Below are 12,386 nucleotides of genomic sequence, written 5' to 3'. Positions count from 1 at the left end.
TCTCAAACCACATGTGAAGGGTGTGCTCAAGGGCACAAGCCAGCTGTTTTGTTTCTGTTCACATCACATCTTCTCTTTAAGAGGGAAAAAAACAAAGATTTGAAAAGGCTTTCATTAAAGTTATCACAGTAAAAACTAGCAAGAATTTAGAGAGCAGTCACTTCTGCCAAGGCAGCATTATCTTCCAAACGTATTGTATGGTAAATAGGGTAAGCATTAATCAATAATAATTATAATGTTTTGGAGAAATACTGTTTCAAAATATGTATTTATTTCAGTACAGGAGGATACATTCTGCAAATTCCCATCTGCACAATAAATAAAAGCAATGGGAGCTTGAGCAATATGTGCAGCACAAAGAGCAAATTGGAAATAACATTGTATGTAAAATTAGATTTTTAAGAGTGGTAATCAAAAAATGTTTTGCAAAGAAAAAGCAGGAATGGGGTTGGCCTACGCCTACGCTGACGGATTCCATTTTGAAACAACAAATTCAGAGTAACTTTTTGTGTTGCTACGCTACGCCTCAATTTATGCTTCATCATTAAATGTGTTTTATAAATGGCAGCACTATCTGCACTTAAGCTTAATCAGTTCTTCCCTGACCCAAGTGCTAACTTTACAGCAGACTTGACTAAAATCTGCTGACTGACAGAGGAACAATAACATACACTGAGATTATAACATTGTTTTCTTGGCAGAGGAAACAAACACATAAAAGTGTGTGTAGACTTCTGATATACTCTGTCAATTATGATAACCATTTGGCTGATGAAGTGAATGCTTTTTGATTGATAGCTGACCTGCTGGAAGGAAGTAATCTTCTTGGCAATGGAGGATGGGATTTCCTGCTCACACTGCGAGCTCTGCGAGAAGGACAGCCAAAGGTCTGAGTCACTCAAACTTAGCGACTGGTAAAGGGCCGGGAATGTAGTCTGTAAAAGAGTTCAAGTTAAAAGGGTTAAAGACAGGTCAACAGAACTGCTTAGCTGGCATTGTCTTTGAGTCGCATTAAGTTCTTATTTTATACGTTGTTGTTGGAAATGTCAAAATAATTGTATTAAGTTGTTATCACAGATTACAACTGATGGGGTAATATTGTACATATTATGGTTTGAGTGTGTTTGTCTGTGTACATCGGTAGGAATATCAATGTGTTTACTTTAAAAATGGCCACCGCTCCTTGTCTCTCCTGATCAATCCAAGAAGGGAACTCCTACAGAGAGAGGAGAGGTGTAAGTGAATTACAGAAGAAGCATTGTGTTTTCCCAGAAAAGAAAGCTGCTCTCTTACCTCTTTCTTAAACATTTCTCCTACAATGGATCCAGTGAAGACATCCCATTCCTGCAGCAAAGGGTAGTTTTAACATTACATCGAAGCTAAATGTAGCTTTATTTCATTTGTCACTGAATTTTTTAAATATGCCTAATTCTTCAAAGACACTTACACTCTCCTGGAAGAGTTCAGGGTACATGCCTTTCACAAAGTGCATAGCAAACATCAACTGGTCAGCCTTGAAAAGAGAGAGAAATAAAAGGTTGAAACATTGATGGAATATGTCACATATGAGAACATGCTGAGCTCAAAACCCAACAACCAATAAAGAAGAAACAAAATGTTAGCAACTCTTCCAGGCCGAGGGCACTCCTATTCCCATTGCATGATATGCAGCTCTGTCATCTTAACTAAGGGGCTTGTAACGGGTTGCTACACACTGACATACAACTCCCAGGGATTTCACAAACCCCACACACACACACACACACACACACACACACACACACACACACACACACACACACACACACCACACACACACACACACACACACACACACCACACACACACACACACACACACACACACACACACACACACACACACACACACACACACACACACACACACACACACACACACACACACACACACACACACACACACACACACACACACACACACACACACACACACACACACACAGTCTGTCTGTCTGTATCTGTCTTTTGTCATCCACTGGTGGAGTTCGTGGAAAACCAGAAACAGCAAAAAAATCCCACCCAAAAAGAGTAAATGAAAGGCAATGACCAAGACTACACAAGGCTTTAAGTAACTGTATAAGAAAGAGAATAGAACAATAAAGAAATCAGTGAGTTAAAATGCAGACGACACATATACAAACACCTTTAAACCCACATATAATGCCACAGTTTTCTTAAGAATCCCATAAACAAGAAAACCTTATGTATGCTGTTAACTATGAAAAGATATATAGAAAGAAAGACTGACACATATAAAAAATAAACCTGTATGTAAATAAGGTTAACAACATTACTGCAGCACAGCATACCTGCATGTTTTCTTTACTGTTATACACAGTTTACACAACAACTCAAAGTTATTTTTCCTTTCAATACAGGCACTATTAATTACACTTCTGCTGTGTGAATGGCCCAAAAACGCATTCAAATATTGTCTTATCTCTGTATAAAGTTACAGTATAAATTACACCTGACTAACATTTTTCACTTCACAACAATACCATAATACCTATTCACTGAAGGTAATAACAGGCTGTGCAACTAATAGCATTCACATTGAAATGCGTTCACACTGCTTCGGTGCTGGTCATGTATATTCATGTGCATCTCATTTTATGCACTTAACAACTGGATGGCGAGGACCACCAAATTAGACATAGTGTGCAATTCAGTAATACCTCTCAATGGGCTTTTGTTAAGTGGCATTAAGTCAAATGACTGAGGTAATGAAATCAGATTGGCTATTTACATTAGCTGCTAGTGCTACCAGATGTGGGCATTGCTGATGGAAACAGGTACATAAGGGAGATGGTAGCTCAACGGAGAAAACCTCTACTGCAAACCACAGTGGCTATAATCATTCAGATGCGCCTAATGAGCAGTTACTGAAATACAGCATTATTTTTGATGAAATGAAATCCTGTTAGCTACGGAGACTGCATGTAAAAGACAACTGAATCTAATAAACCAGTGATTTGGGCTCCCAGTGGTCTTTTACATCCACCTGAGAGTGTGTGTTAAACTAAGTACTGTTAGAAAGAATACTTATTACACTTGAGGAATAGTGCAATAGTGCAATTTGACAATGCAATCCAATCTTGAGCCTCCTGTGTTCAGCCTACGTTTTTATTCATAACCAAGCCACGTGGGACCCATGTACTGCAAATCCCATGACCCACAATATTCCTGTGTCAAGCTGTTTGGACAAGCTGCCAGCATGGGACACGGGTCAGGTAGTGTGTCACATAAACACTCACACCCACAGGCCGACACATAATATCTATTTTTTCTTTTGATTTTGAAAGAAATATGATGGATGTCTCCTGCACACACTGGATTCAGTCATTCGCCGGTGCTTTCTTTTCCCTCGCAGCAATTGTAGGGATCAGCTCGATGTGTTTTCAATTTACAGTCTATGTTTTACTGTGATGAACGTTCAAGACTTTAACTGTAAGTGTAAGAGAATTGTCAATCAAATAAATTAGTTTAATACAAATAGGTTAATTATTTTCTTCCGAAGGTTTCTAGGCCTATTATGCAAGTGTGTCGAGTTTTATAAAACCAGCTTGAGCACCAATGAGGCTAACCTTCAGATTGCATTTGAACTACAGATGTTTTACTACCGTGCCCTCTTTCTGACCTTCTCCATGGTTTGTTGATGTCTGTATGATTTACACCAAGCTGCCAAGATCAACTCCATCAACTGAAGTGACAGTGCGCGCAGTTGAACCGAGAGAGAGCCGAGCCATATGAAATGACTGATCTAACAAAGAGTGGCACAAAGTCCCGTTTTGTTGTGTACGTGTGGATCTGTGTGTGCATGTATGTGTCAGAGAGCCAACAGAGTGCAATGAGAATAAAAGTTGGTGAGAGTTTGTGTGAACTGCTGTCATAGTGACACGTTGACAGGACAGGAACCAGTACAACCTGGAATATGTCACTCTTTTGGCACATCAACTCAAACTGCTGCATGTAAGAGAGGCTTCCACAGTCTCTGACACACAGTTAACCTCCTGAATGCTTATTCCTGCCACCCCACACACCAGCATGAATAAGGAACCAACATAACAACAGTTTACACATAGACATCCATTCACTGTATATTAAACACACACAGATACGTGTCTCAGTGCTTTACTCTCAGAGCGGACTCACAAAGAATGGATTGTAGTTGCTTTTAAAACCATTAGTATCACATCGCTTATGACCGCTATCTATAATCATGTAACAGCGCAAACACAGCAATGAAGTTTTGCACTGCAATTGCCCTTTTTTGCATCTGATCGCAATCATCCATGGGGCAAAGTATAAATCGCTCGAGGCCAATGCGTTTATTCGGAGAGTCACCCCGAGTCAGAGGTCTCATCATGGGGGGGGCTGCGAGAGTCACATCTCTATATCTCCCGCAGGCAATTAAAAGAGGTCAAAAATAAAAGGGAATAAATACTTTTCTTTTGGCTATTAGGTATTATAACCAGTTTTCCTTCTTTATCCTTTCTGCATGTATTTTCAAAACGACATGTAACCACGCTTTATTTATTCATTTATGAGGACACAACTGTCATTGCATCCAGTCCTTGCATTCCAAATGAATGAGTTTGAGCCTCTGAAGACGCAAATCATTTTACTGTAACTGCATGAGGCGATGTGATCGGTGTGAAATGGACAGTTTTTGAGGTGAGGCTGATTTGCATAGAAAGGGGACAGTTTTGCACACCAAGTATGCATATTATCTCATTTATATACATTCAAAAAAGCCCAGGAGCAACGAGACGTTATTTGTTTGACAGCACAGTAAGGGGTGCATTTCACTCTTTGCGAGTTTTTTGACACTTGCACAATTTATTTTTTGTCTTATTTGCACAGGATAAGCAAATTCTCCCCTTATATATATTCTACTCAGTGTCCACCCCATGCTCTTTAAGGAAACATTTTCCCAGTGGATTTCTCTATGAATTATTCTAAAGGCACAATAGTTGCATAAACCAGACAAAGACTACATACTGTTGAGTCTTAAGCACTGACTTCATCATGGTCAAGTTACACTTCGTGTCATTGCAGGGGGATAATATACGTAAATATATAATTTATATGTGAGATTTTCTTCATATTGGAATGTTACGATACGATACGATAATACTTTATTGGTCAGATCAAATAAAGTCCAACACCAACGTAGACACATATCCAGACACAATACATGAAACACAAACAACGAACATTTAACATAACATCACAATCACTGAGAGAAAACTTTTCCATTACCCTTTAGCGTGCATTTGATCTGGGATTTAGCTCTGTATTTACTGTGAGGATTGACTGATGTACAAAGGAGTGCTTCAGTCTGACCTTATTGAATCGTGGGACCCTGAATGTTCATTCAATTATGTTTATTTTAAACTTGAAATGAATTGCAAAAGGTACAATCATCATAAACATTAGGAGAGAGCATCCAGCCAAAGAAATGCGATGACACTTTTTAACAACATAAACAATCTCTGTTAAGCCCCTTGAGGGAAATCTGTGATTTGTGATATTGGGCTATATATATATATGAATGAGTTGCCTTGATATAATCTGTACCAGATGTCCACCTGCATTTTCAAGAGGCACATCCAAAATGGATCACCTATATTTCATTCAAATATACCACTATATCATTAAGAGACTGCTATTAGCCTAACATTTGTATTTCACAGGCACATCCAGGAATTTAACACTGAAAATATTCCTCTTCAAGACATTTACTAGGTGAATATGAAAGCTGGTCAAATGTAAAACATCTCATTATAAGTCAAATAACATATGCTTAATAATCTTACACACATACAAATATAAAATAACATAAAAACCTCATGAGAGGTTCAACAGTCTACATTTGAGTAACCCTGATTCCTAATTAAGCTTCTGTGTGGGTAGCCATGCTCAATCAATACCTGATTAAGCTGAAGCAATTCCGTTCCTAGTGGAATTGAAAACATACAGAACAGTCCGAGTGCCGACCACGGCTATAAAAAAGACATTCTGAAGATATGGGATGTTTGTTTTTTCTACAGATGCTTTGGTATAATATCCTCCTTCAAATTAACCTTTTTCTCCTATTACACTTTCCTAATTTTTGTCCTCTCTTGCTCATTATCCACCTTTATCTTTCCACTGGACTCTTTCTCCCGACTATCCTCTCTCCCCCTTGAAGTTATCTCTTCTGTAGCACTACGGGGGGTGCTGGCAGGAGCACTGATAATGTAGTCCAATGTTTCCTCTCTGCTAATGACTGGACTGCTGCTGTCAACATGTCTGTGTGTGTGTGTCTGTGTGTCTGTGTGTGTGTGTGTGTGTGTGTGTGTGTGTGTGTGTGTGTGTGTGTGTGTGTGTGTGTGTGTGTGTGTGTCTGTGTTACTGTGTCCTACTGTTGGGTTGATCGCCTGTAGACGTGATCAGCCTCCCTATCTCTGATTGAAACGCACGCACGCAGCACGCACGCGCGCGCACACACACACACGCACACACACACACCTTTCACAAAGTGCATAGCAAACATCAACTGGTCAACCTTGAAAAGAGAGAAAAATAAAAGGTTGAAACATTGATGGAATATGTCACATATGAGAACATGCTGAGCTCAAAACCCAACAACCAATAAAGAAGAAACAAAATGTTAGCAACTCTTCCAGGCCGAGGGCACTCGTATTCCCATTGCATGATATGCAGCTCTGTCATCTTAACTAAGGGGCTTGTAACGGGTTGCTACACACTGACATACAACTCCCAGGGATTTCACAAACCAACCACACACACACACACACACACACACACACACACACACACACACACACACACACACACTACACACACACACACCACACACACACACACACACACACACACACACACACACACACACACACACACACACACACACACCACACACACACACAACACACACACACACACACACACACACACACACACACACACACACACACACACACACACACACACACAACACACACACCACACACACACACACACCACACACACACACACACACACACACACACACACACACACACACACACACACACACACACACACACACACACACACACACACACACACACACAGATGCAATGACTGCTCTCTGTTGGTCAATATTTGGCACTTCATCACTGTGTTAGTTGCAGTGGTCTGATTGTGTAAGTGTGTAAATGTATTTGTTTCTCTGATTGTGCGTTTGGTTTAAACAATCAATAAGAATACTACAGTAATACAACTTTGTACTAGAAAGTGTAGATCTACGGGAGATTACCAACCGTGGTACAAGAAGAAAAATAAATACATCAAAAATAACTCAAATTTATTTTTATTTTTAAGTACTTTTTTGAGGTAGCTGTTGGATTTGACTTGTTCTCTCTAGCTGTGAGTACAAAAGAAGATACATGTATTTGGTTCATGATGGGTGATGTGTTTAGGGCAGTTGATATCATTTGAATCAATTTAACAACAAGGGAAACAAGTAAAGCAGTTGGTGGTCTTCTTCCAAACAGATTGATCTTGTTTTGCTGTGAAAACCCATCACATGTTTCTTTGTTGTCACTATCCTCTCATCACCAACACAAATTACCACAGGGACGACTGGCTCGAAACCACATTTGTCCTATTTCTGTGTGTAAGTGTGTGTATTACCTTGAAAAGAGAACGGCAGACATACTCATACACCATATTCTTCAAGCTGGCGTCCAAAGCAGAAATCCTGGCCTCAGTAGTCTCTGCTTCCTAAAATGAAAAACACAAAAACATGCATTCATGAACACAATAAAAGAGGGAAAGATCATAGAAAGATGCGGCTGCTAAGATAATGTACGAGGGACATGATATCAGAGATCTAAAGTGTTATTCCTCAGCTTTTAACAGAGTGTCTTTGCGCTACGTGCTTTTCATTCAAGCTATATAAGAGCGAGGTGTTTGAACAGCTCGAGAATATTAAGGAAAAATGTATTCAAATGACCTTTTAAGTTAGGCTGCGACAGCCTAAAAACTGACAGGGAACGTGTAGAAATACAAAAACATCACTTTAATACCAAAGGTGAGACCAGAAAAAAGGTAAAAACTCAATAGCAATAGTTAAACAGAATAATTCAAGCATGGTAATTGGACACAAACAGTAAATGTGAGAGAAATAAAGGGCAATTTGAGTTGGATTTCTCTTGTTCCGTCTTCTTTTAACAGTTCAGCATGTCTTTTACTCATGTTATCCTCCCTGGATGTCTGTTTTGTGGATTTTTGCAGGCATGTTTTTCAAACACCTGTGTTTACAAAGTGCTACCCTGTGTATAAAGTACATGACGTAAACATTTTATGTATCTGCTCTTGTGTTTGTGTTTGTCTGTGTGAGCTAAAATATGGATTTCTGTATGTGTTATTTCAGACATGAGAGGTTAAAATTCTCATCTAGATCTCATTTGCAGCTCATGGAATATAAACGCAGCCATGCAAAACAACTGAAACAAAGATAGATAGATACATCTGACCACAGTGAATGTGTCCACAAGCCTACCTTCACACAAACACACACACCAGAGTTCCCGTTAGCCGGTAATTACCGGACAATGACCGGTAAAATATGCTGAAGTCCGGCAAATCTAAATCTCTCCGGTCAAAATGTCCGGTCAAAATAATTTTCCCTTAGCGCAATACCGCATCAGTTGCGCCACTTATGTGACAGACAAGAATAGTATGTGACAGACAAAAGAGTATGTGACAGACAAAAATTGTCAATTATAATGTCTAACACTTAATGTGGAGAAAGAGATGTCCTGTATGGGTTGATTGTGCGTTGATCTGTTGGTAATGCCTCGGGGTTCCGGTGGGCATGTAAACAAATGCATAATGCTGCGCTATACTTTGTGGCCTCATCCGGTTGCATAGCGACGCTTATTGTTTAGGTGTCTTTTAACAAGCAGGTAGTCATATCATTAGCTAGAACTAGCTAGATCTGATCGATATGGACATAAATGCGAGTAAAGTCTAATCTGACAGGAGAGAGAGATCGGCTGCTGCTGACGAGTCGACACGCAGCTCTGCATGATCCCCTGCAGCGGCGAGCAGAGCAAAACACACTTCAGGTTAGAAAATCACACGTAGCTATTTTAATTACCTCTCAAACTACCTAAACTAGTTATAGATATGTTTAGTTTTACTGTCGGGTCACTCATTACTGGATCCGCGAGCTGCATGATACTGACGGGCTGTCAGGAGAAGGAGAGAGCGCTCCGTTTATTATTCCCGCGTTTTTGTAAATTACTGTACACTTTTGAATAATGTAGTTAATCTACTATAATTAGTTTGTTTAATGTCGAATCATATCAATTTGTTTTAAAGCTCAATAAATAACAAAGAAGACCTTTAACCGGCACTTATCTAATTTTGTCCGGAAGATTTCAACTTTAACGGACATGTTGACCGGCAAAAAAATATTCTAACGGGAACTCTGACACACACATGTGACAGTGGTGACCAGCTGCTGCCTGGTGACATTCTTGGATGACAGCACTGGCTCCAACAACCCACACAGGATTTGGGGAATTAGTGCTCAATCTTTTTAACCCACAGTCTGTGTGCCTATGTGTGCATGTTTGTGAGAATGTGTGTGTCCTGTTTATCAGACAGTGTGTTGAGGGGCTCAGATGGAGAGCAGCAGTGTGATAGACACACCATGATGCTCTGCAGCTGCACAGGCCAGACTCAGATAAACTGGCTGAAAAAAATGAGCTGAAATAAATCGAGCACACCTGATACAAAAGATAATTGAAAAAGTTGACAAAAATGGAAATGGTGTTAGGTTTAGCTCATCCAAAATGTGTGCTGAACTAAATATACCAGAATATATTAGACATATTAGATATTAGCCCGATTTCCATAACTAACACAAACCACATTGTTGAATAATGTTGCTATATGAGTTTATATACCTTGTGGAAAGTTACTGCACCTGTCCAAAAAATAGTCACGCATACCCTGAAGAATGTTGATTGTCATCTTACATTTTGTTTGTGTACGGACATAACACAACATCAGATATAAAGGATGAATTAGTGAGCTTAAGAGGAGGAGGTTATCTGAACTTTGTTTTTCTTTATGCAAAGCTAAGCAGCTGCTGTCTGAAGTCTTAAGGCCCTGACACACCAAGCAGTCACCAGAGAACTCGCCGACGCCGACGCCGACTGTTGCGTCCCCGTGTTCTCCTGCGTCTTGGCCATGTGTCGCACTGGAACACACCGCAAAGACTTCAGCCGAGCACGTACGAACTGCGCATGCGTGAGTGGCAATAACTCTCCTTACCAGCAGGCGGCGGTAGTTTGTATTCGTCATTCAAAAGAGGCAACGGCCGGAAGACAGAGAAGAAGAAGAACAGACTGCGTGATCTAAACAAACAACAAATAGCGTGTGCGTTCCATTTTCACTCTCGTCCATCGAAAACATGTTTCGTGCGGTACTGGAGCTATCAGCCATTGGAGTGTTGCTTGTGGAAGACATTCTCAAGCAACCGTTTCGCTTCTCATGCACTGATTCGCTCGCTGAACAGCCAATCAGAGTGATTTCTTTGTCCGACTGCCTGTGGCCGACGCACGGCCGACTCAACATGTTGAATCGGCCGTGCGTCGGCCATGAAAGGCCAAATAAGGCGTGTCACGGCCGACGGTGCGGGACACACCAAATTGAGTTTGGGCGACAGGGCACGCTTCGTCGTCCGACTAACGAAAACGGCCGATTTCAGCCTGGTGTGTCAGGGGCTTTATACTTAACAGATGTTTACAAGAGCATACACTTTCCAATCTAACTCGACACCACAAAGAGATTTCGTTTTTCTCCTAACAAACCAAACTATTTATTTAAGCTGAATGTATGCCAGACAAAGCCCCATGTGTGAGGTCATTAAACTCATAAGCTTTTGATAGTTTTTCTTCATATTCATTTACAGAAGCTTAGTTTACACCTGGAGACGATTTTAGGAGAGGAGCTTTAGTATTTAAGACAGATTCCCATAGGAGATGAATTGGCTTTCATAACAAATGTGCATCTTCTACTACTGTGGTTACCTTCTATACAAAACTGTTCAATGTGAAAAGGTTATCTCTTGTGTTAGTATTTTCGTTCATCTATTGAATGCTGTATTTGTTTGTGTAGTTACATGAAAATGGTTGTATTGAGGTTGGTTCTGGTTCAAGGACGTGTTATTTGCAACAATTTTGAAAACCGAGATGTTAACACACTGCTGTGCTGGAGGAAAATGTGAGTACTCTATTTGAGCTGTGTGCTACCTTCTTGGCCTGAAGAGCCCTTTGGAAGAGGCGCAGAAAGGAAGCGAGGCTGAAGCGGTACATGTTGTTGATCCTTGACAAGTCTGTGATGACAAAATACATCTTGCTGGCACTCTCCGCAAGAGGAAGGTAGGCATCCCGCTCCTAAAATAAAAACACAAGGAATGGTGAAAAGGAGCCACAGATAGAAAGGGAAGAGAGTAAACAAACAAGCAGCAACAGAAAACAAAGATGTTTTTTAGAGTTACAGAAAGTTCCACAGATGGATGGAGTAGGGTTGGATACAAAGAAATGTGGTGTACACAATGTTTAGAGAAAGACAGAAAGAGAGAGAGGGAGAGAAAGAGAATTATAGATGACATGACGTGTGATATGGAATTCTCAACAGAAGGATCTAAAGAATTGTATATGTATTTTTCAGTTAAAGAAATTGTATAAATTAAGAAAAATGGGACTATATGAAGCAGAATGTGAATACGTGTATGTACTCTGGTCCTGCATTGCTAAATATTTTTGAGGTCTTTGATGTGATGTCTGTTCTTTATTTGCAGGTCCCATTGTTATTGTTATTATTATTATTATTATGCAACGCTTTCCACCTTCTTCTCCAGTAGGACTCAGATGAGGGTGTTGCACGTTTTTTTTAGAAAGGGGCTGGTCATATAAGATTTTGTTCTTCTCCCTGCTCCTTTTCGCTCAATGGTGTGTTTGTAGAGACATGTTTTGTTGGCAATTATTGTACATTGGGTTTTGCGTACCATGAGCGGAACAAATCAAAATGAAATGAAATAATAGAAAAAAACATTGAGGTTCATATATGAAAGAGAAATGTATACAAAGGGTTCTGGTGTAACACTGCACCCTAGAGCAGGACAGTGTAATGCATCTACAGAAGCTCCTTGCTTGTTCATCTGCGCAATCTGATTTCTGTGCTACTCACTACCAGTGGCTGCCGGAGTGCTTATCTACTCACTACTCAAATGAGCTGAGATGTTTGTACTCAAACACCAGTTAACACGGCATG

General features: G+C 40.2%; 1 protein-coding gene across 4 annotated transcripts in view; it reads right to left on the bottom strand.

The window, feature by feature from the left end:
• LOC117470345 (cytoplasmic dynein 2 heavy chain 1) overlaps positions 1–12,386 on the bottom strand; it is a 112,430-nt gene that overhangs the window by 38,801 nt on the left and 61,243 nt on the right. For all 4 annotated transcript variants that reach the window (XM_034115089.1, XM_034115092.1, XM_034115091.1 and 1 more), the window contains 6 exons: positions 11,363–11,506; positions 7,728–7,817; positions 1,448–1,513; positions 1,294–1,344; positions 1,163–1,216; positions 804–935 (listed from right to left, as the gene is read on the bottom strand). In XM_034115089.1, coding sequence (XP_033970980.1) covers positions 804–935; positions 1,163–1,216; positions 1,294–1,344; positions 1,448–1,513; positions 7,728–7,817; positions 11,363–11,506 — 537 coding nt within the window. The remainder of the gene's footprint in view (positions 1–803; positions 936–1,162; positions 1,217–1,293; positions 1,345–1,447; positions 1,514–7,727; positions 7,818–11,362; positions 11,507–12,386) is intronic.

This window comes from Trematomus bernacchii, unplaced genomic scaffold (genome assembly GCF_902827165.1).
Source record: "Trematomus bernacchii unplaced genomic scaffold, fTreBer1.1, whole genome shotgun sequence".
In the NCBI taxonomy this organism is placed as follows: domain Eukaryota; kingdom Metazoa; phylum Chordata; class Actinopteri; order Perciformes; family Nototheniidae; genus Trematomus; species Trematomus bernacchii.
This window is presented reverse-complemented; position numbering and strand designations above follow the sequence as displayed.